This window comes from Tenebrio molitor, chromosome 4 (assembly GCF_963966145.1).
Source record: "Tenebrio molitor chromosome 4, icTenMoli1.1, whole genome shotgun sequence".
Lineage (NCBI taxonomy): Eukaryota > Metazoa > Arthropoda > Insecta > Coleoptera > Tenebrionidae > Tenebrio > Tenebrio molitor.
This window is the reverse complement of record NC_091049.1, coordinates 29003609-29029302: the sequence shown is the minus strand read 5'-3', so window position 1 is coordinate 29029302 and position 25694 is coordinate 29003609. Positions and strand designations below refer to the sequence as shown.

General features: G+C 34.2%; 4 protein-coding genes and 1 long non-coding RNA gene across 5 annotated transcripts; 4 read left to right on the top strand and 1 right to left on the bottom strand.

The window, feature by feature from the left end:
* Window positions 1–8931, top strand: LOC138129486 (uncharacterized). Its single transcript, XM_069045780.1, has 6 exons — window positions 1–9; window positions 287–544; window positions 596–736; window positions 5486–5770; window positions 5815–5955; window positions 8620–8931. Exons 1-6 carry the CDS (start codon window positions 1–3, stop codon window positions 8929–8931), a joined length of 1146 nt encoding a protein of 381 aa, XP_068901881.1.
* A 17-nt stretch (window positions 8932–8948) lies between these two features.
* LOC138127569 (putative gustatory receptor 39b) lies at window positions 8949–11619 on the top strand. Its single transcript, XM_069043629.1, has 2 exons — window positions 8949–9961; window positions 10013–11619. The coding sequence occupies exons 1-2, from the start codon at window positions 9146–9148 to the stop codon at window positions 10289–10291; spliced, it is 1095 nt and encodes a 364-aa protein (XP_068899730.1). The 5' UTR covers window positions 8949–9145; the 3' UTR covers window positions 10292–11619.
* Window positions 11620–12448: 829 nt separating this feature from the next.
* Window positions 12449–17751, top strand: LOC138127568 (gustatory receptor 68a-like). The gene is made up of 2 exons (XM_069043627.1): window positions 12449–15298; window positions 15350–17751. The coding sequence occupies exons 1-2, from the start codon at window positions 14483–14485 to the stop codon at window positions 15626–15628; spliced, it is 1095 nt and encodes a 364-aa protein (XP_068899728.1). The 5' UTR covers window positions 12449–14482; the 3' UTR covers window positions 15629–17751.
* LOC138127612 (uncharacterized) lies at window positions 16918–17922 on the bottom strand. Its single transcript, XR_011158282.1, has 4 exons — window positions 17600–17922; window positions 17429–17542; window positions 17119–17370; window positions 16918–17056 (listed from the first exon to the last, which is right to left on the bottom strand). It is a non-coding gene; the product is annotated as an uncharacterized lncRNA (long non-coding RNA).
* A 2070-nt stretch (window positions 17923–19992) lies between these two features.
* LOC138129485 (uncharacterized) lies at window positions 19993–22451 on the top strand. The gene is made up of 3 exons (XM_069045779.1): window positions 19993–20808; window positions 20861–20957; window positions 22429–22451. Exons 1-3 carry the CDS (start codon window positions 19993–19995, stop codon window positions 22449–22451), a joined length of 936 nt encoding a protein of 311 aa, XP_068901880.1.
* Window positions 22452–25694: the final 3243 nt, after the last annotated feature.

Here is a 25694-nt window from a genome sequence, read left to right as displayed (position 1 = left end):
ATGGCAGAAGTTGGTAGGGAATCTCAAGATCATTGCCTCGAATGAAAAAAATAGAAAGAAAATTGTGCACCACGTAAAAATTTCTTTCGTGAGACTTGTCACAGATTTAACGGTTCTGATTGTTGAGTACAGCTTCTGGATGGAAGTGTTTAGTTTTTTCCACTACGTACAAGTATACAATGCTCATTATTTTGAATATTACTTGGTCTTCAGTTTCAACACTTTTTTGAATTTGATACTGAACGTAGTGTTAATACAGTATCGACACTTGAATCACATTCTTCAGGAACAAGTCAGCTTAGCAAAACCTGTCACCAACAATCTCTCAAAGCTATTGAGCGAGATTGAGAGTAGTTTGTTCTTTCTGAAGGACACGGTTGACCTCATCAACGATATTTTCGGGTGGCCTCTCGCTCTAATCATCTCCTACACCACAGTTTACATCCTCAACAATTTAGACTTCGTTTTCCAGGGTTCTCTAAATCCGGACGACACGATCGCATTTAAAATTTTAGCAGACACCATTTTGGTACTGCTAACTTTTGTGAGTACTATATTTTGGAAGTATCTACTTAGTCTGAAATGTTTCTTGCAGGCAGGAACAAGTGTGGTGATCATTACATGTGACTTGATACTCAGAGAAGCTGAGACGATGCTGACAAAATCTTACGTCTTGAGAAGACACACTGAAATGTTGTCACCCAAGGAGAAAGAAAAACTGATCCAGTTTAGCGACGTGATTCAACAAAACTTTCCACGATTTTCTGCCGCACGATTTTTCAACATAGACAGGTCCACCATTCTCAGCATTTTGACAACTGTGGTCACGTTTTTAATTATCATGATACAGTTTCAAAGCAGCAATATGTAGATTACTTTCTGTCAACCATACTAGTTCAAGATTAGAGAACGATTTAGTAATAATCGGAATAAGCGACAAAGAATGTTTAAAAAAAAACACAGTACTCTTTGACTATTTTATCATGCAAATAAAATGTAAGTGGCTGTAGCCCAATTATAACGGGTGTTTTTTTTAAATTTAGCGTCGAAATTGGCGTTGAAGGGTCGATTGTGAACACACCACGCATTACTACTCTGATCAGCTGTTTAAATGTAACCTCACTTTTTATACGCAGGTTCAAAAATCAGTCTTTTTTAAGACGAGTGGTTGATCAACTGTTTAAATCTAACCTCACTTTTTGCTTTGTTTGTGTTTTTAATCTGCAATTTGAAAAATCAGTGGTTCATTCACAATCGACTCTTCCACGCCAACTTCGACATTAAATTTTTAAAAAACACTCTTTACACCGAAAGAATAGGTCAGCAATGGAACAGCATATGTATTAACTGCTTTAATTAAATTATAATTATTACCGTTTAATTTTGATTTTAAAAGAGATTTTTTCACGATCGGGAGTAGAAATCAACTTTTCGGATGTCAACATCGTGACAGAAGTAGAGCATTTTCTCCCTAGGGAGCAAATATTTGCAAATATTTGCTCCCTAGGGAGTTTTCATTTTTTTGACAGTTGTGACAAAAATCTAATGGGAGTTTTCATTTTTTTTGACTGTTGTGACAAAAATCTAATTGTGTTGTCAAGGCAACTACTAATTCCATTAAATTCATCGAAAGATGGCAACTCATTTGTCATCATTTTTTTATTCTTAAAATTTGAGATTTTTGTGCTGTTTCTACTCCCTACCGTGAAAAAAATAGTATATATACTTCTGGAGAGAATGCTCATTTTTCCCTCGGTGCTTTGTAGCCCTCGGGCTTCGCCCTCTGGCTACAAACTGCACCTTAGGAAAAATCATGCATTTCTCTCCCTCAATATATAATATACTATTAATTCTTAAATAAAATTGCTTTTCTAAATTTTCTTTTATAATTGAGTGTTGAATATGATTTGATTGATTAATACCTAAATATTTATAAAATTCTCCTTTATTTAAATTTTTAATGATTTCTCCTTCTTTAGTTATATATTCTAAATGTTCGTAATGACCGCGACATATTGATTGCATTTTACACTTATCAATACCAAAACTCATCCCAATATTATTTGAGAAATTTTCAATTATTGTTAGTAAAGATAAAATATGATTCTTTTTTGATGCATAAAGTTTTATGTCATCCATATAAAGAAGGTGATTTAATTTGGATAGTGTGGTATTATTAAGTCTAATAATTAAAACCATATCCAGTACTATTTAATATATTTGTCAAAGGATTAATGGCTAGACAAAACCATAAAGGACTTAAAGAATCTCCTTGATAAATTCCCCGTTTAATTTGAATAGGCTCAGATTTTAATTTAGTATTGTTTATTAATAAATTTAAAGTAGTTCTTCAAAATGTCATAACATGAGATAAAAAGTTGATTAAACCCAAATTATAGTAGTTTATTTAACGAGTTTGTGTATAAATTAGGTCCTTTTTGGCACTAGTGGGCCATTTTAGAACGCGAGTGAAACGTTTTTTTCGTTCGACGAGCCCCTTAAAGGCCCCAAATCGCTTAAAATCTCTAAAATTAGCTTGACATTTCGTTTTGACAAGTTGTGACATTTATCAAAATCCGTTCACACAGGACAGCGACGAACAAAAATTTTTATAAATTGTAAAAATTTTAAGTAAATATGAATTTAGTGCTGAATCATAGGCTTTTTTGTAGTCTATGAATGCGGTATAAATATTTCTATTTCTATAACCAAAAGACTCCTTAACACAACCTTTTTGTTCTTCATTAAGTATACAGGGTGTCTCAGCTAAGACTTTCGAGCCTAACATTTCGGTTATTTGCCAACGGATTTTTATGAAATTTAAAATACAAATATTTTAGACGGTGAAGGTTCAATTAGTAATAATAAAATAACCTCAAGTTAAAATATGTAATTTTAACACATGCTTCCTTTATTGAAAATTAGGCGCGGTTATTATTAGATTGTTAAACATTAAAAAATAGGGGTCTACACAAACAATTAACTAAATCACTCGTCTGATTCAACGAAAAAATTAGATTTTGTTGTTAAAAATGTAATGTAAAATTTGAAGGTATTTGAGCAGTTAGCTTTTGAAACAATTGATGAAAGATTGCCAAGCAACATTTTGTACACTCTTTAAAATCTGTCAAAATTGGGCGCGCGTTATTAGAAACGTCAAATTGTGTAAATTTATTGAAAATACTCTAAAAATAGACTACAGCGGCAGAAATTTCAATATTGTTGAAAAAGGAAACAATTTTTGCCTATGGAGAGTGTCCTAAGAACTTCAATAACACAGTTCGTTTTCTCGTGGAACACTATCCAAATGTAGGCTTTACAAAATGTAAGGTTAAGAGCGTCGTCAATGTCAATTTATTTGAAGACACAAGAAGCGTACGTGAACTAAATTATCTTGCTAAAATATCCCGATCGTGTTTTAGTCCTTTATGGAAGAATTAAAGCATCCAGTGTAATAAATTACGTCCAAATGTTGTCTTTAACTTTGTAAATGTTTGTAAGATTAGCAAAATAAACGTCAATTATGTCACCTGCGTTTGTGCGAAAAGGGATGACCAAAATTCGGCGAGGGTGCGTGTTTGTTTCATAGGCGTCTACGTTTTTGCTTCTGCAGCCGCGTTTAACACAGTTTTTTGCTTTTTCTTGCAAACCAGACGTCTTTCGAGGACGAGTTTCTCCCTACAGCATTTTTTATTGACGATCAATTTTTTCATGTAAATCTTAAGTGATTCAACATTTTAAAAAGGCATGTAAAAATTACGTTTTTAAGAGTTGGGTAATTGCATTAATGGAATTTTATTCTTTACCGTTAAATATCTGCATTTTAAATTTCACAAAAATCCGCTGGAAAATAACTGAGTTATTAGGCTCGAAAGCCTTAACTGAGACACCCTGTATAAAAATTATTATTTAGATCTACGGGTAAATCTATGCTTTTACTTTTTTATACTCGTAGTAACAAGCTTCTTTTGAAGTTTTATCGTATTGTTTGCAAAATCACTGCATATATCCCAAGAAAAAAATTTGCTTCTTGTACCATTTACTTCTTCCTTTCTTTCAACATAACTCGACATTCGTCTCTGGGCATTATGTAAATGTCATAATCCAGCTGAACCTGTTTGAGAGACCTGTGCGACACCGCTTCCACCTCATACTTCCTCAAAAAGCTGCAAAGTGTTAATCTTCATTATTGTCATTGCCATTTTCATGCCTGGAGTTCAATGGTCATAAATTATTACTTTAATGCAAGATGTCATAATTTTATAAATTGTAGGCTGACATGTGATTGGTCTATATTTTGATGGATTTTTAGTATCGGAATCTTTTAGTTTTAGATATGTTATACCATGGGCCAAAAACTCTGGAAATGTGTTAGGTTCCCTAATAAATCCGTTAAAGTGATCAAGTAAGCGTTTATGAATACAAGTACATTTTTTTAACCAAAAGTTATGAATTTGGTCACCTCCAGGTGATTTCCAATTATGAGAACTATTAATATTTCTTATTTAAAGGCTAATGTGGATTATTTATTACTATCTGGTATCTCATTTTCTAAATGAGGAATCCATTCTGCCTGATAAAAAAAAATTTGTTACACAGTCTAGGACTGTTTTTTTTTTTTTTTGTTTTTTTTTTAATCAGGCAGAATGAGGAATCCATTCTGCCTGATTATTATTATTATTATTATCTATTCTTACCACTGACTTAACCATTTGCAGTGTCAATAATAATCATTATTAGATATTTTCTTTGCTTAGAATGAATTAATAATAAGAAGCAATTAGCTTAATGAAATACATTATAATAATGTATGTACTCCGGCAAAATTGCCGTGCCGCCGGGTGGAGGTGGGATACGAAAAAAAAAAAAATTCGTAGAAAGCATCGACAACACAGTCATTTCAATTAATCGGCTAAGAACAACTCGTTGAGTTAATTTGTAATTTTCCCCAGATATGGCTAACACGTGGCTAAAATTCCTCTTCTCCGTGGGAAAATTCCTCACAATCACTCCACCCTACAATTCCAGAACATCTCGTTTGCAAACAATTTGCACCTTGATAGTTGTGACGCTTCAAGTATCTTTCATGTTATTTTCAGTTATCACTCGAGAATTGAAAGCTGTTCATATTTGTGCGAAAGTTGTAGTGGGTGTTCTTGTCGATTTGTTTTTGTTGACTTTTTCGTGTCACACTGCCTTAAGTGTTGTTTTGTGGAAGAAGACACAATGGCATAAGCTGATAGGAAATCTAAAGATCATTGCTTCGAATAAAGAAAATAGGAAGAAAATTGTGCACAACGTAAAAATTTCTTTCATGAGACTTGTCACAGATTTAACGATTTTGATTGTTGAGTACAGCTTCTGGATGGAACGGCATAATTTTTCCAACTACGTACAAGTATACAATGCTCATTATTTTGAATATTACTTGGTCTTCAGTTTCAATACTTTTTTGAGTTTGATACTGAACGTAGTGTTAATACAGTATCGACACTTGAATCACATTCTTCAACAACAAATCAGCTCAGCAAAACTTGTCACCAACAATCTCTCAAAGCTGTTGAGCGAGATTGAAAGTAGTTTGTTCTTTCAGAAGGACACGGTTGACCTCATCAACGATATCTTCGGGTGGCCTCTCGCTCTAATCATCTCCTACACCACACTTTACATCCTCAACAATTTAGATTTCGTTTTCCAGAATTCTCTAATTCCGGACGACAAGATCGCATTTAAAATTTTAGCAGACACGATTTTGGTACTGCTAACTTTTGTGAGTACGATATTTTGGAAGTACCTACCTAATGTTTCTTGCAGACAGGAACAAGTGTGGTGATCATTACATGTGACTTGATACTCAGAGAAACTGAGACGATGCTGACAAAATCTTACGTCTTGAGAAGGCACACTGAAATGTTGTCACCCAAGGAAAAAGAAAAACTGATCCAGTTTAGCGACGTGATTCAACAAAATTTTTCCACGATTTTCTGCCGCACGATTTTTCAACATAGACAGGTCCACCATTCTCAGCATTTTGACAACTGTGGTCACGTTTTTAATTATCATGATACAGTTTCGAAGCAGCAGTATGTAGATTACTTTATGTCAACCATACTAGTTCAAGATTAGAGAACGATTTAGTAATAATCGTAATAAGCGACAAAGAATGTTTAAAAAAAAACCACAGTAGTCTTTGACTATTTTATCATGCCAGCCCAATTATAACGGGTGTTTTTTTTTTTAATTTAGCGTCGAAATTGGCGTTGAAGGGTCGATTGTGAACACACCACGCATTACTACTCTGATCAGCTGTTTAAATGTAACCTCACTTTTTATACGCAGGTTCAAAAATCAGTTTTTTAAGACGAGTGGTTGATCAACTGTTTAAATCTAACCTCACTTTTTGCTTTGTTTGTGTTTTTAATCTGCAATTTGAAAAATCAGTGGTTCAAGCGACTCTTCCACGCCAACTTCGACATTAAATTTTTAAAAAACAGCCTTTACATCCTTGAGGTCTACTGCTCTCAGTATTTTGACAAATGTCACCATATTTTTAAGTATCATGGTATAGTTTGAAAGCAGAAAGAAAATAACTTTTCCGATATATTTTATGTTAATCATGGCGACTAAACCGTTGAGTGCCCCCAAAAATTGTCGTAAACGTCTCAGAAGTTAAATGTTTTCATTTTTCAAGGTCAATCATTTTCAAGCACTCAAATCAGAGCCATAACACAAAAGAATCACCTATTTTATTGATAAAATTTAAATATTTATTTTTATCTACTTTGCGTTACAAATGGGCTCATTATTATATCGAAAATAATTTAATAATGAGTCATATTGTTAAACTGTTTTTGGTAACTTTTAGATTTTGTTATATTGGCAACATCAGCCGTTTGACGTCAGGCGTCAAAGTAACGACTGAAGCGATAAAGTAAATTATTTAGTAAATATAACCTTACATTTTTGTGAAAAATGTCTGTTGCCAACCCACGCAAAAGTCCCTAGTCTAATATGAAAAAGTAAATAATAGTATATTAAAGAACGAGTTTTATAAGGGTTGATCTGGCGTACGAGTCCCAAGTGTAGAAAACGAGCCGCAGGGGAGGTTTCTATGCGACGAGTGCGCCAATGCCCTTATAAAACGAGTTTTTTATGTTACTTTTTTTGCACCCTTGTTTTAATTTTTAAATAAAAAAATTAAATATTCAAATTCTAGGGAATTTTGTATTAATTGGTAATTCAAGGTAACGGATGCAACTACATGTGCAACAGATGTTAAAAAGTAGAGTTTGAACATTAATATTGGAAGTTTTTTGGTGTAAATGACATAATACACTGAAATATTGATTAAAAAATTTTTAGAGATCTATTAAACCACGAGTACTTTAATAGATAGCCATAAACGACTCCAAATTGAATACAATAATAGACTAATAGAGACGCTAATTCTCAAAAATAGTATATGACACTCGTTTAATAAGACGTATTATCACATCCGTTCCATTAAAGCACTTCTCGCTACGATCGTCGTGCTTTAAACACACTCATGTGATAATAAAGCATTTTATTAAACTCGTATGATAATATACTATTTTTAATGGGATCCAGAATCTAATACCTATTTATTTATTAATTGTACATAGCTGTATTATCTTCAGAATCTAGTTAATTGTGCTCTTACCATAATGAATTACATTAATGTAATATAATTGGAACAACAACCAATAAATTCTAATATACTCAGTGAGTGGAAACTTTCACTCAATCCATATTCTTACTAATATTCATCAATCATGGCTACTAGATGGTTCCGAGCGGTTTTTACGATAGGAAAATGTCTCACAATTACGCCACCTTACGATTCCAGAATGTCTCTTTCTCAAAAAATCTACACTTCTATACTTGTCACTACAATAGCAACTCTTGCGGTAATGTCGATTATTAACAAAAGAGGCTACAAAGGCGAGAGTTACGACAAAGTCACTGTAAATCTAATCATGGATTTGAATTTATTAATCTTCTGCAGTTACACTCCATTGAGTATTGCTTTGTGGAAGCAACAACAATGTGAAAATTTGATGCAAAGTCTCAGAAATATATTGCTGACCAACAAAAATACAAAGAAAATCCTCCGACATGTAAAAATTTGTTTTGCAAGAATGGCCACAAATTTAGTGATTTTAATTATGATCTATTCTTTCTGGGCCAATCTTTTTAATCCCTTTTACTACACACAAAGATACGGCATTCAGTACATCGAGCTTTTGTTGGTGTATTCTTTCAACACATTTTTGAGCTTAATACTGAACGTCTTGCTCACACAGTATCAATATCTCAATTACCAACTCGACGAACAAATGGGTTCTAAAGTGGTTTGCACACAAAAGCTAGTCAATTTGTTAAAAGACATCGAAAAAAGTTTGTGCTGTCTGGAAGATACAATCGAAAGCGCCAACAGTGCGTTCGGATGGCCTCTTGTCCTATCCATCTCGTTTACCATTCTTTACATTCTGAACAACATTCATTTTATGTTTATGACTTTGGTGTTTCCTGATGAAGCAGTCGTGCAAAGGATAACAGCGGACGCTGTTTTAGTATTGTTGACTTTTGTAAGTACAGAAGAAAGAAATTCTCAGTTTGATATTTTCTTTACAGTATCATACGGTCACGGTGATTTTCTCTTGCGACCTAGTTCTCAAAGAAGCCGAAGAGATGTTGTTGAAATCTTACAAGTTGAGAAGAAAAACTGAACATTTGTCAGCAAACGACAGGAAAGAACTGAAACGATTTAGCAACGCAATAGTGCAAAATTTTCCAAAATTTTCCGCACAACGATTTTTCGATATAGACAGATCAACAATTCTCAGCATTTTGGGCACCGTGATCACGTTTTTCATCATCATGGTGCAGTTCCAAGATTGCTCAAAATAATTTTCCCTTGACAAATATTGTGTTGTATTTGTTTCTACTCTCTCTATTTTGGACTGTCTTGAATTTTTTTCAAAACACCCTAAACCACTACGTTTATTGTACTTTTATCGTAATGAGTATAATCCAATAACACAATTCAGCAGAAAGCTTTCCCGACATATCAATTAAAATTAATCAATGGAAAATAATTTTTTAACACAAATTCCTATTGATCATGGCCGCCAAGTCGTTAACGGTGCTCTTCACGATCGGAAAATTCCTCACAATCACCCCACCCTACAATGCCAAAGTGTCACTTTTCCAGAAAGTCTACACCTTCATTTTTATCACTTTCACAGTGGTCATATCTACCCTTTCAATTAGCAACAGGAGATATTACGCTGTTGAAATCTATGCAAAGGTGACAGTAAATTTCATTATTGACCTGCTATTATTAGTCTTCAGCTGTTACGTTCCGTTGAATGTGGTCCTGTGGAAGAGAGAGAAGTGGCACAAGTTGTTGGACAACCTCAATTTGATGGTCTCGACGAGTAAAAATTCTGATCGAATCGTGCGAAACGTGAGAATCTCAATTGCCAAACTTGGAATAGACTTGGTGATTGTAATTGTTGAAATTTGCTTCTGGTGCCACGTCTTTGGTTTTACTATTTATGTGAGACAGTTCAATGTGCATTACATCGAGTTCTACTTGATCAACTCTTACAACGTATTTCTGAGCTTGATACTGAGTTTGATCTTGATACAGTACCAACACCTCAATGCAGCTCTTGGAGAACACTTCGGCTCTGGAAGGATTAGCTCGCACAAATTTCCAATCGTCTTGAATAAGATCGAAAACAATTTGTTTTTCCTCAAGGATCTTGTCAATCTATTCAACAACATCTTCGGCTGGCCCATTGCTATCATCATCTCCTACACAACTATATTCATCCTCAACAACTTCGACTACATTTTTAAGACCACGGTGGATGTTGAAGAAATCAGCGAGAAGAGAATCTTGGCAGATGTTGTCTCCGTTTTACTGGTTTTTGTAAGTACCGTTTACTACGAGTAGATCTATTCGTGAAGGCAGTTCTTGCAGCTTGGTACTGCTACGGTGATTGCCATCTGCGACCTGATCCTAAAAGAAGCTGAGGACATCTTGGCGATGTCTTACACTTTGAGAAGGAACGCGAAGAGTTTGTCACCGAAGGATAAAGAACATTTGAAACACTTTACCAAAATGATTTTGCAAAATTTTCCCAAATTCTCCGCTGCACGGTTTTTCAATATAGATAGATCCACTATTCTCAATATGCTGGGGACTGTGACCACCTTCTTCATTATCTTGATACAGTTCCGCTCTTGTACCCTATCTTAACAACCAATTTTAGTCTATTAAACGATCTAAATTTTAATATGTAAATTTAAAAAAGTCATACTCATTTGTCATAGATTCATGTATTGATTTATTGGTTTGTTATTAAGTCATTACAAGCCTCGACTGAATGCCAGCTGATTCTCTTTCACAATTTTTATAAACTATATCATTGCAATTTATTCAACTAACAATAGACATAGGACCTGCCAGTTTATTGCATTCGATTTACTACACGTGTTTTTATAAAATACAGTTTTAAAATTTGATCCAGATTAAATGACCACAGAGATATTGTTTAATTATTTTTGGCCTCCTCAACTATAAATGACATGTTTACACATTTTGAACAGATAGGGTATCTCGATTTTTACACACTAATCAAAATATCTGTCATTTTACCGCACGGAGTGTGTAAAATAACAAGAAAATTTTAAGCTTTCTGGAACCTCCAACAAAATGTTTAGCGTATCACAAGTAAAGTTCATTATTAAGACAAGATACCGCTACCATTAATCCGCTCAATTTTCAAAAATGAACAGAAATTAATTGTTTTCTTCTAAAGTCTGATCGCTATGTTGTGGTTCTTCTTCGGTAATTTTTAGTTCGGCAGAAGCTCGCAACAGATTTGCTGAAAATTATTATTAGCCAAGCCCCCATAATCTTCCTCCGTGAATCTTCGTCAGTGAACTGAAACGTTCCCGGAGTTTCAAAGTAAATGTTCAGAAACATCTAAATCGTCCGAATATGCCATTTGTAGAGCATCTTCAAGGGTTAAACCACCGCTGTAGAGATCAGTTGAATTTAGAAAAGTAGGTAGTGCAATTGACTAGGGTTGCCATATGGCAACGCAAAAGTTTTATAATGTATACAGCAAAACGACTTGAGTTCAAAGCAAGGAAATGAAGCACAGCTTGAAAACACATTATTCAAGAATACAAAACCAGAATACGAAACTCGAGAAAGAAATAATGAAAGAGTTACTGTACTTACGCATACCTACTTCATGCCCATCTTGACTCACAAACCGAAAACACACCTTTACAGAATATTTTATAAATTCACTACAATATTTCGTAACACCCTACCAACGGCTTTTCTATCAACTATGAATTGTGACAGAGCGATTCTGGTGCCGATTATAGTCAGTAGTTCAAAACAAAGAGTTACAGAAATTTTAATGTTTGGCTCCTTATAGCGTTGCCATACGGCAACGTCAGCCTTTTATGGGTTTTAATGTTTTAACATCGAAGTAACGTTAACGCCATTGTGAAAAAAGGCTGTAAATACCTCAACCATTTGGCAAATTATTATCTATTTGAAATTTTCGCAACTAATATTACAAGAACAACAATGCACTGTTCTACATTCAATGTGTAATTACTACTAATTTCAGCTGACAATTTGTTAAAATTTCAATTATAAGATGTCAGTCTTAAAAGTTAGTTAGTGATTTTGGGAACGTTGAAATCTTGATTTTCATAAAGGTGTGCATTATGTGTGACCTGTCAGTTGTAAAAGAATCATGAGGAGCTCCAATCGTATTTACGAATAGAGTAAATGTCTGCCTTCAGCTTCCAAACATAATGCTACTGTCTTCGCTTCATGTTTTCAAATGACCTTCGCAAAGTCGGGACATCAATGAAATTGCAGTTATCAGTAATTACTTGCATTAATTCGGGAATTGTGCCAGGCTTGTTTTTGAACACGTTGTTTTTCAGGTTTGGAAAAACAAAATAATCAAGGCAAGTTGTTGGTTAGTCCGGAATGACAGTTACTATTGTATTTAATGACATCTGATGACATTTGAATTACATTTTTACGTGCTGCCAACTTAAGTGTATTAATCATGGCCATCTCGATTTTTTTTATTTTCGATCGCACGGTACTTTCTTGGCGTAGAATTTAGTGATTTTTATGTCAACCAATCCCTCGCTGGACAAACTATATATGAATTTAGAATACTGAATGAAACTTTCTATTTTAAATGTAGAAATTTATTAATTTATTAATCGTTCTGTTACGAGTTCTGTTACTATTTTCGCCTGCTTTAAACAACAATTAAGTTATTTAATGTATTTCGTGTGTCAATGCACTACTTTGCTGGGCGACTAGAACCCAGCATCCGGTGGGCACCTAGTCAACCCTGATAAGTGATAACTTAACAAATGCCACATGGCTTTGAAAGAACAACAATCAGGGATTTGTAGCAGACTTAAAATTCTTTGAAAAATTTAATGAGAACGACATTTGTGGACATTTTGATATTCACGAAACATTTGTATTTTAAATGAAAATAAATGGAATTGAGCAGAAAACAATTTGACGTCGTTAAGACAAATCTAAATTTTTAATTCGGGGTGAATATTGTCCGCGATTGTAATAAAATAAAATGTAAGTAGCTATAGCCCAATTATAGATCACAGAGATCTACTGCTCTCAGTATTTTGGCGCAAGTAGCCATATTTTTATTTATCATGGTTCAGTTTGAAAGCAGAAAGCAAAAAAGAAAAGTTTTCCTACATATTTTCCATCAATCATGACGACTAAATCGGTGCAATTAAAAATAATTGTGTTGCAAACGTCTCAGAAGTTAAATGTTTTAATTTTTCGAAGCAATAATTTTCGAGCAATCAAATCAGAGGCATAGCACGAAAGAATCACCTGTTTTGTCGATAAAATTTGAATAATTTTTTTTTATTGCGATCCAGAATCTAATACCTATTTGTTTACTAATGTTATATTCAGAATCTATTTAATTGTGCACTTGCCATAATGAATTACATTAATGTAATAAAATTAGAACGACAACCAATAAATTCTAATATATTCAGTGAGTGGAAAATTTCACTCAATCCATATTCTTAGTCATATTCATTAATCATGGCTACTAGATGGTTCAGGGCGGTTTTTACGATAGGAAAATGTCTCACAATTACGCCACCTTACGATTCCAGAATATCTCTTTCTCAAAAAATCTACACTTCCGTACTTGTCACTACTATAACAACTCTTGTGGCAATGTCGATTATTACGAAAAGAAGCTACCAAGGCTATACATACGACAAAGTCACTGTAAATCTAATTCTGGATTTCATTTTATCAACCTTCTGCAGTTACACTCCTTTGAGTATTGCTCTGTGGAAGGAACAACAATGGGAAAATTTGATGCAAAATCTCAGAAGTATATTGTTCACCAACAAAAATACAAAGAAAATCCTCCGACATGTAAAAATTTGTTTTGCAAAAATGGCCACAAATTTAGTGATTTTAATTCTGATCTATTCTTTCTGGGCCAATCATTTTGGTCCCTTTTACTACTCACAAAGATACGGCATTCTGTACATCGAGCTTTTGTTGGTGTATTCTTTCAACACATTTTTGAGCTTAATACTGAACGTCTTGCTCACACAGTATCAATATCTCAATCACCAACTAGACGAACAAATGGGCTCTAAAGTGGTTTTCACACAAAAGCTGGTACATTCGTTAAAAAACATTGAACAAAGTTTGTGCTTTCTGAAAGATACAATCGAAATCGTCAACAGTGCCTTCGGGTGGCCTCTTGTCCTATCCATCTCGTTTACCATTCTTCACATTCTGAACAAATTTCATTTTATGTTTATAATTTTACTGTTTCCTGATGAAGTAGTCTTGCAAAGGATAATAGCGGATGCTGTTTCAGTATTGTTGACTTTTGTAAGTACAGATGATGGAAATTCTCAGTTTGATATTTTCTTTACAGTATTATACCGTCACAGTGATTATCTCTTGCGACCTAGTCCTCAAAGAAGCCGAAGAGATGTTGTTGAAATCTTACAAGTTGAGAAGAAAAACTGAACATTTGTCAGCAAACAATAGAAAAGAACTGAAACGATTTAGCAATGCAATAGTGCAAAATTTTCCGAAATTTTCCGCAGCACGATTTTTCGATATAGACAGATCAACAATTCTCAGTATTTTGGGCACCGTGATCACGTTTTTCATCATCATGGTACAGTTCCAAGATTGCTCAAAATAATTTTCCCTTAACAAATATTGTGTTGTATTTGTTTCTACAACTTGAACCAGTATGTTTATTGTACTTTTATCGTAATGAGTATAACCCAATAACACAATTCAGCAGAAAGCGACATAATATCAATTAAAATTAATCAATGGAAGGTAATTTTTTAACACAAATTCCTATTGATCATGGCCGCCAAGTCGTTAACGGTGCTCTTCACCATCGGAAAATTCCTCACAATCACCCCATCGTACAATCCCAAAGTGTCACTTTTCCAAAAAGTCTACATCGTCATTTTAGTCACTTTGACGGTGGTCATATCGACCCTTTCAATTAGCAACAGGAAATATCACTCTTCTGATCCCTACGCAAAGATAACAGTAATTTTCATTACTGACCTGCTATTATTAACCTTCAGCTGTTACGCTCCGTTGAATGTGGTCCTGTGGAAGAGAGAGAAGTGGCACAAGTTGATGAACAATCTCAATTTGATGGTCTCGATGAGTAAAAATTCTGATCAAATCGTGCGAAACGTGAGAATCTCAATTGCCAAACTTGGAACAGATTTGGTGATTGTAATTGGAGAATTTTGCTTCTGGTGCCACGTCTTTGGTTTCACGATTTATGCGAAACAGTTCAATGTGTATTACCTCGAGTTTTACTTGATCAACTCTTACAACGTATTTCTGAGCTTGATACTGAGTTTGATCCTGATACAGTACCAACACCTCAATGCAGCTCTTGAAGAACACTTCGGCTCTGGAAGGATTTCCTCGCACAAAATTCCAATTGTCTTGAATAAGATCGAAAACAATTTGTTTTTCCTCAAAGATCTTGTCAACCTCTTCAACAACATCTTCGGCTGGCCCATTGCTATCATCATCTCCTACACAACTATATTCATCCTCAACAACTTCGACTACATTTTTAAGACCACGGTGGATGTTGAAGAAATCAGCGACAAGAGAATCTTGGCAGATGTTGTCTCCGTTCTACTGGTTTTTGTAAGTACCGTTTACTACGAGTAGATCTATTCGTGAAGGCAGTTCTTGCAGCTTGGTACTGCTACGGTGATTGCCATCTGCGACCTGATCCTAAAAGAAGCTGAGGACATCTTGGCGATGTCTTACACTTTGAGAAGGAACGCGAAGAGTTTGTCACCGAAGGATAAAGAACATTTGAAACACTTTACCAAAATGATTTTGCAAAATTTTCCCAAATTCTCCGCTGCACGGTTTTTCAATATAGATAGATCCACTATTCTCAATATGCTGGGGACTGTGACCACCTTCTTCATTATCTTGATACAGTTCCGCTCTTGTACCCTATCTTAACAACCAATTTTAGTCTATTAAACGATCTAAATTTTAATATGTAAATTTAAAAAAGTCATACTCATTTGTCATAGATTCATGTATTGATTTATTGGTTTGTTATTAAGTCATTACAAGCCTCGACTGAATGCCAGCTGATTCTCTTTCACAATTTTTATAAACTATATCATTGCAATTTATTCAACTAACAATAGACATAGGACCTGCCAGTTTATTGCATTCGATTTACTACACGTGTTTTTATAAAATACAGTTTTAAAATTTGATCCAGATTAAATGACCACAGAGATATTGTTTAATTATTTTTGGCCTCCTCAACTATAAATGACATGTTTACACATTTTGAACAGATAGGGTATCTCGATTTTTACACACTAATCAAAATATCTGTCATTTTACCGCACGGAGTGTGTAAAATAACAAGAAAATTTTAAGCTTTCTGGAACCTCCAACAAAATGTTTAGCGTATCACAAGTAAAGTTCATTATTAAGACAAGATACCGCTACCATTAATCCGCTCAATTTTCAAAAATGAACAGAAATTAATTGTTTTCTTCTAAAGTCTGATCGCTATGTTGTGGTTCTTCTTCGGTAATTTTTAGTTCGGCAGAAGCTCGCAACAGATTTGCTGAAAATTATTATTAGCCAAGCCCCCATAATCTTCCTCCGTGAATCTTCGTCAGTGAACTGAAACGTTCCCGGAGTTTCAAAGTAAATGTTCAGAAACATCTAAATCGTCCGAATATGCCATTTGTAGAGCACCTTCAAGGGTTAAACCACCGCTGGCGCTGTGGAGATCAGTTGAATTTAGAAAAGTAGGTAGTGCAACTGACTAAAGTCTATTTTTTCCTGGTAGGCGCGTGCGTGCGCATCTCCGAAAGGTAGAATCACATAGCTAAGATTTTTAGCAGGATGCAGGAATTGTTAGTATTTTTGGTTGCATATTATCTAGGGGATCAGTATTTGTGGTTGCAGATTAAAACTCATGTTTATGATTTAATTTTTGTATAATTTGTAAAATGTAAACAAAAAAGTTTATGAATCAACTCGTGGAAAAATTGATAACAAATATTATGTACAACATTTTTTATTTTATACACACAGGAGTTAAATTGGGTACAAAACAACTCGATACTTTTGGATTCAATCCTTAATTAAAAAAAATAAATAAAATAATCAACACCGCACTTTTCACCTAAAAAAAATTACAGTGACATCGACAATAATTGTCAGTTCACATGAAAGCGGCAAAAATTTCATAACATGGACAAGGCCTGCTTCGACTACAATCATTTCTAATAACCATGTATCTTGCAAGAGAAAAGGTCTCCCTTCTTGGCGTATTTTTTTTATTTCCCGTAAATATCTTCTTCGCCAAGATATGTCTTCTCTTTCTATTAACAGCCTTTTTCTGTTTCGTTATTTGTGCTATTTGAAATAAACATAGATTTCAATGTTTACAGTTAATTGAAAACAATGTATGTACTTACTTGAATTTTAATTCATGTAAAACATTATAAAGCTTAGAACGACTGATGTTTGGAATTTCTTCATTGTTTTGCACTTCCCTGTACACAGCATCAATTGTAGGAATTCTGTTTGCAGAGAAAAATGAGTGCACTGTTTTTCGAATGAGATATTTTTGATGTTCATCCATTTCCTATCAGGTTTCTTCGGTACCTGTAATTGTCCACACTTCTTTTCTTCCGCCAAGTATCATTGAATGGTTCTAAATCCACAACCTTCAACACAAAGTAATTAAGCTGTGATACAACAAAAAAAAAACTCAGAAATCAATACCAGTATAATCTGCAGTTTTTTCCATTTGAGCCGTCTTGGTTAACTCGGCAAAATCCTTGGAGATCCCACGAAATACTTTAACGATCATTTCTTTCTCGGCTTGTGAGAAATTTGCTATAAATATGCATTAATAAAAAACTGTTACTTGATGTTAGCATAAATCCAACTTACGCCGTTTGGTGATCGAAATTAAGACATCTTGTTGACATATAAAAACTTCTTAACCTCTAAGAACTAAGAACTGTTTTTTTAATAAATAAACGGACACAACACAAAATACATACAAAACATGAAAGGAAAACTAAGACACGATGAAACAAAAATGGCAGCTTGGACCTGATTGACAGTACAGAACACTGTAATATTGCACATTTCTCTAGTGTAAGTAGAAAAATAAAGTAACCAATAGGAAAGTCGCATTTCGTTGCAGGATTTTGTAAATGCGCACGCACGCGCCTACCAGGAAAAAATAGACTATAGGGTTGCCACATGGCAACGCAAGAGTTTTATAATGTATACAGCAAAACGACTTGAGTTCAAAGAAAGGAAATGAAGCACAGCTTGAAAACACATTATTCAAGAATACAAAGCCAGAATATGAAACTCGAGAAAGAAATAATGAAAGAGTTACTGCACTTACACATACCTACTTCATGCCCATCCTGATTCACAAACCGAAGACACACCTTTACAGAATATTTCATAAATACACTACAATATTTCGTAACACCCTACCAACGGCTTTTCTGTCAACTATGAATTGTGACATAGCGATTCTGGTGCCGATTATAATCATTAGTTCAAAACAAAGAGTTACAAAAATTTTAATGTTAGGCTCCTTATAGCGTTGCCATATGGCAATGCCAGCCTTTTATGGGTGTTAATGTTTTAAATTAAAAATAATTGTGTTGTAAACGTCTCAGAAGTTAAATGTTTTAACTTTTGGAGATCAATAATTTTCGAGCAATCAAATCAGAGGCATAGCACGAAAGAATCACCTGTTTTGTCGATAAAATTTTAATACATTTTTTTTATTGCGATCCAGAATCTAATACCTATTTGTTTACTAATGTTGTCTTCAGAATATATTTAATTGTGCACTTGCCATTACATTAATGTAATATAATTAGAACGACAACTAACAAATTCTAATACAGTTAGTGAGTGGAAAATTTCACTCAATCCATATTCTTACTCATATTCATCAATCATGGCTACTAGATGGTTCCGAGCGGTTTTTACGATAGGAAAATGTCTCACAATTACGCCACCTTACGATTCCAGAATATCTCTTTCTCAAAAAATCTACACTTCCGTACTTGTCACTACTATAACAACTCTTGTGGCAATGTCGATTATTACGAAAAGAGGCTACCAAGGCTATACATACGACAAAGTCACTGTAAATCTAATTCTGGATTTCATTTTATCAATCTTCTGCAGTTACACTCCTTTGAGTATTGCTCTGTGGAAGGAACAACAATGGGAAAATTTGATGCAAAATCTCAGAAGTATATTGTTCACCAACAAAAATACAAAGAAAATCCTCCGACATGTAAAAATTTGTTTTGCAAAAATGGCCACAAATTTAGTGATTTTAATTCTGATCTATTCTTTCTGGGCCAATCATTTTGGTCCCTTTTACTACTCACAAAGATACGGCATTCTGTACATCGAGCTTTTGTTGGTGTATTCTTTCAACACATTTTTGAGCTTAATTCTGAACGTCTTGCTCACACAGTATCAATATCTCAATCACCAACTAGACGAACAAATGGGCTCTAAAGTGGTTTTCACACAAAAGCTGGTACATTCGTTAAAAGACATTGAACAAAGTTTGTGCTTTCTGAAAGATACAATCGAAATCGTCAACAGTGCCTTCGGGTGGCCTCTTGTCTTATCCATCTCGTTTACCATTCTTCACATTCTGAACAAATTTCATTTTATGTTTATAATTTTACTGTTTCCTGATGAAGTAGTCTTGCAAAGGATAATAGCGGATGCTGTTTCAGTATTGTTGACTTTTGTAAGTACAGATGATGGAAATTCTCAGTTTGATATTTTCTTTACAGTATTATACCGTCACAGTGATTGTCTCTTGCGACCTGGTCCTCAAGGAAGCCGAAGAGATGTTGTTGAAATCTTACAAGTTGAAAAGAAAAACTGAACATGTGTCAGCAAACGACAGGAAAGAACTGAAACGATTTAGCAATGCAATAGTGCAAAATTTTCCGAAATTTTCCGCAGCACGATTTTTCGATATAGACAGATCAACAATTCTCAGCATCTTGGGCACCGTGATCACGTTTTTCATCATCATGGTACAGTTCCAAGATTGCTCAAAATAATTTTCCCTTAACAAATATTGTGTTGTATTTGTTTCTACTCTCTGTATTTTGGACCTGTCTTGAATTTTTTTTCAACACAAACTAAACCAGCATGTTTATTGTACTTTTATCGTAATGAGTATAATCCAATAACACAATTCAGCAGAAAGCTTAACCAACATATCAATTAAAATTAATCAATGGAAAGTAATTTTGTAACACAAATTCCTATTGATCATGGCCGCCAAGTCGTTAACGGTGCTCTTCACGATTGGAAAATTCCTCACAATCACCCCATCGTACAATGCCAAAGTGTCACTTTTCCAAAAAGTCTACATCTTCATTTTAGTCACTTTGACGGTGGTCATATCGACCCTTTCAATTAGCAACAGGGAATATTACTCTTCTGAATTCTACGTAAAGGTAACAGTAACTTTCATTACTGACTTGCTATTATTAGTCTTCAGCTGTTACGCTCCGTTGAATGCGGTCCTGTGGAAGAGTGAGAAGTGGCACAAGTTGATGAACAATCTCAATTTGATGGTCTCGATGAGTAAAAATTCTGATCAAATCGTGCGAAACGTGAGAATCTCAATTGCCAAACTTGGAACAGATTTGGTGATTGTAATTGGAGAATTTTGCTTCTGGTGCCACGTCTTTGGTTTTACGATTTATGCGAAACAGTTCAATGTGCATTACCTCGAGTTTTACTTGATCAACTCTTACAACGTATTTCTGAGCTTGATACTGAGTTTGATCCTGATACAGTACCAACACCTCAATGCAACTCTTGAAGAACATTTCGGCTCTGGAAGGATTTCCTCGCACAAAATTCCAATCGTCTTGAATAAGATCGAAAACAATTTGTTTTTCCTCAAGGATCTTGTTAACCTCTTCAACAACATCTTCGGTTGGCCCATTGCTATCATCATCTCCTACACAACTATATTCATCCTCAACAACTTCGACTACATCTTTGAGACCACAGTGCAGATTAAAGAAATCACCGGGAAGAGGATCTTGGCAGATGTTGTCTCCGTTCTGCTAGTTTTTGTAAGTACCGTTTTACGACGAGTAGATCTATTCCTGAAGGTAGTTCTTGCAGCTTGGTACTGCTACGGTGATTGCCATCTGCGACCTGATCCTAAAAGAAGCTGAAGAGATGTTGGCGACGTCATACACGTTGAGAAGGAACACGAAGAGTTTGTCACCGAAGGATAAAGAACATTTGAAACATTTTACAAAAATGATTTTGCAAAACTTTCCCAAATTCTCCGCTGCGCGGTTTTTCAATATTGATAGATCCACCATTCTCAATATGTTGGGAACTGTGACCACCTTCTTCGTTATCTTAATACAGTTCCGCTCTTGTGCCCCATCTTAACTATCTTTACTATTCTAATAGAAGATGGTAAATGTAATATCTAAATCGATGGCAATGTAAAATTTATAACTATAAATAGGGACATACATTTGTTTTGTCATATGTACTCGTAATTACTTGTCATTGCTCTATGTAATAATTTATTTATTTATTAATCATTACAAGCTGCGACAGAATGCTCGTCTCCTGCAGGAAAATGATTCATAAAATTTATACATTCCTTGTGTCCCATCACCACAAATAAATACAGGGCAAGTCACATAAGGCTTATTTCTGAATTTATTTTGTACGCAACCAAAAATACTAATGACGCGGACTACTTGATACCATTTATAATCTGATTTAATTTAGTAATCAACGTAAGTATGTAATTTGGCTAAAAATGTCACAATGACGTTTTCCTGTTCTGATTAATGAAATAAAAAATTAAATTCATCAACTGTCATTTAGACATTTTTAGCCAAATTACATACCTACGTGGATTACTAAATAAAATTACATTATAAATGGTATCAAGTGGTCAGCGTAATTAGTATTCTTGGTTGCCTACAAAATAAATTCAGAAATAAACCTTATGTGACTTGCCCTGTATACAAATCAGAGCTTTTAAATTTAACGTATTATACAGGGTTATTCACGTAAGATGACGAGCCTGACCAGGTAGAAATGCAACCCAAAGGACAATTCACAAAGCAATCTCAATCCCTATTACATTATCCGTCATTATCACAATGCGCATAAAACATGGACAGCTTTTAACGTCACCCGAATGAATGTCAAGTTCTGACAGAAAAATACCTCTCTCAGCAAAATATGATTTAATAACAATAATATGGAATTAAAATCACAAAAGTAATGGGTAAGTAGGATCATATCGATTCTGTCATCGTACGTAAACCTTTTCAAATCCTAAATATGAACAAAAAATGCAATGACAGATATGCCTTTCGAATTAATAGAATACCTACTTGGTATGCTTTGTCAAGTGTATTTTGGATTGTATTTTTACCTGGTCAGGCTCGTCATCTTGCGTGAATAACCCTGTAGATAAAATATAAATCACTTTTATAAGGATTTTTTTGGTTTTTGACCTCTTCTCATCATAACAAATTACCGATTAATTTTCCAAACTTATTTCAGAATATTATTATTTATAGTAAAAAGAATCCCGGCACCTTCACCATTTTTTAAACATATTTTTTACTATGCTTGTAAGTAATGCTAGAGATAGAATTACAGTCTTCTGTATTCAATTCGTCGTAACAAAATCTATAAAATACAATTTTTAGATTCGATCTACTTCGATCTGTGAACCAGATATTACAAATTGGGCCTGAACGATTTTGGCAAATTATTATCTATTTCAAGTATTCTCAACTAATATGACAAGAAGAATCATGCACCGTTTTGCATTCAACGTGTCATAAGTACAATCTCATCAAAAAGAAAGCAAATCTGAGCAAGCTTTGCAAATTATCGATCATGTCGTAGCGGAATTCTATGGAAATAAGCGTTCAATGCATGGGCGTAGTGCGTAGACAAGTTGTGGTCTCAAACGCCACTTTGTAAAAAATCATACTTCATAAATTTTAGACCTGGTAAAATGGATTGTACCATTGAAAATAAAGGTTCAATTATTAATAATTAATTAATTAATGGCTATTACATATTTCGAGAGGTAGGCAACCAATAAAACGACTGTGCGTAGCAAGTATACATATCCATACGAGTCAAGCTCTGACAAACTTTTCGATAAAACAAAAGATGAGGTAGCACTCTTGATTAGATTATTTGATAGAGCTTATTTTTCTGGATTAAAAAAATCTAGTTCAAGTAGGGATTATATAAAAAAAAAAAATAAAGAACGAAATAAACTTGATTTTAATAATAACTAATAAATAAATTAAACAATACTTTAAAGCAAGAATTTACTCTAAAAACTGGCGTGTTTTGCATTTTTTTCAAAAATTAATACTGTACGTATTATTATATACAGGGTGTTAAAAAAATGCCGCACTAAAATTATTGTACGGTGTTCAGAAGCATTTGGTAGATGCGGGAAAAATATTTAAAAAATTCTTGGTCTTCATTTTTCTGCACAATGGGAGTTTTGTGTAAAATCTTTAAACGATTAAGTATGGCTAAATAACATCCCAAATATGCAGAATAGAAGGTTGATTAATAATTTTTAACGCAATCGCTGTGGTCTTTAATATTAAATGCGATTTACCTCTTTTAATTATCGAAAATTATGCAAAAACCCATGAAACTAAATATTTCTATTTCTTAAAGATAGATACTGGTAAGTACACGCAGTTTCCAAATTAACCATAAAAGAAACCTTTTTAAATATTTTTCTCTCTTACCAAATGCCTCTGAACGCTGTACTATAGTTTTACTGCGGCATTTTTAGACACCCTGTATATTTCATCTGACTCAATCGACCATCGATATATGCAGATTTCTGCAGTCTATACCACTTGATGAAGCTCTCCAAAAGTATAAGAATTGAATACCTAATTTTTCTAATTATATAATTGATTATTTTCTCTTCGTGATTTATGTACTGAAGAAGTACTACTCATATAATATGTTAAACATCTCTATGATATTAAAAAAAAAATGACAGTATTTTCTTGGTCCTAAGTACTGTGAAACTGTATCATGATTATAAAATAGGTAGTGACGCTGCCTAAAATACTGAGTATAGTGGTGCGACTGATGTTGAAAAATCTTGCAGCTGAAAACTTTGGAAAATTTTCCAAAACCACACGACTACCAAGATAAAATTTTTGTTTTCTTCCTAGTCCACCATCCAAGCACCTCTGTAGTTTAAAAGACATACACAATATGCTTTCTGCCTCCATTACAATGGAATCACAAGTAACAATCATAGTGGTGGTTCCTACCTTTAGATAAATCAAATTTATGAAACCGGATTTTTTTTGTTACTTACAAATGTCAACAACAAGATGTTGGCGTCAATCACTATTTTCACTGTGGGATTTGGTTCAGAATCAGGCAATAATGATGCTGCAAAAATATTGTCAAAGTGATTGAGGATGTGGAGGGTGGTGTAGACAATAATAAAGAAAATCGGCCAGCCGAAAATATCGTTAAAAATGTCTACAGTGTCTTTTAAGAGGTGCAAGTGTGTCTCAATTTGCTTCAATTTGAGATCATAATTCATCTCGCAGTCGTCTTTCCTGTATAAGACTTGTCGCAAAAACTTGTGGATCAGTTTGTATTTGATGAAAATCATTCTAGCAATGACGTACAAGATGGTGTTGTACGAGTAGAGCATGTAGTCTTGAAGATAGTCAACGTTGTATCTCGTCATGTACTCGAATCCGTACATGTCGATTTTTGTGTACAAAGCAAAAGTTAATATCAGCACACCAAAAAATTGCAAACCGATAAAAACCACAACACTGGACCAGATTTCTGCTTCTGCTATCACTTTCAAATTTTCTACTAGCTCCTTCCACTGCCTTCTCTTCCAGAACGTCACAGCTGTGACGCTGCAGTAGTTAAAAATCAACAAACTGCCATCCAAGAGAAAGTGTTCTGCGATCTTAATACTAATGAAATTTCTGTACAGACGTTTGTTGATGGTCGAGATTATCACCCCAACTGTTATCACAGCCAGGACCACTGTGGAATAAATCTTCCGAAAGAGAGTCACCTCTACATTGCATGTCGGCGTGAGTGCTAGAATTTTCCCAAAATTCAAAATCATCTCGAGTGATTCTACTCCAGTGATTCTTCTCTTCTCTTTTCTGAAGTTTGGGAGGTTCATCGTTTTGGTTTCAAGTCACGTTACAAGTGATCAAGTGGTGTTGTTCGTAAGGATTTGATTCATCTATGAATTAATAATATTTGTGTGTATTGATTTCGAAACCTCGAACTTGCGGCACTAATTATGTTTGTTATGCGATAACAGTGGAAAGTTTACTAATGGAAGATAGAAGAAAAACAAACAAGTGACAAATTGTCAAAACAGGCATTGATTGACACGTGTTTTCATGCCTCGCTCACGAGGAAATGGTTGTTAAGTGCTCTGCCTCAGCTATAAAACCGACACATAAATTGTTTAATTTCCTGTTACTTAATTTAGTTAAATAATTAATGAGCTAATGTTTTTTCTTATTGGATAGAATGTTACAAAGTTGTGCTTTCACCATAAGAAGAAAGAGACATGTCGTGTTCAACGTATACATTTTTTCTGTTTTCTGGTAAATTTATCAATCATCAATAATGCGATGACTGTGGAAAATAGTAGTTTATTTAATGAGTTCGTGTGTAAATTGGGTTTTTTTTTGGCACTAGTGAGCCATTTTAGAACGCGAGTGAAACGACGTCCTTAAACGCTCCAAATCGCTTAAAATCTTTAAAATTAGCTTGACGTTCCGTTTTGATAAGTTGTGACATTTATCAAAATCCGTTCACACAGGAGAAAATTCTCAAATTCTGACAGTGTCGAACAAAAAAAAAACATGAACCCTACCTTCCATTTAAACGCCCATAGCTCCCTTATTAAACATAATATGAGAAT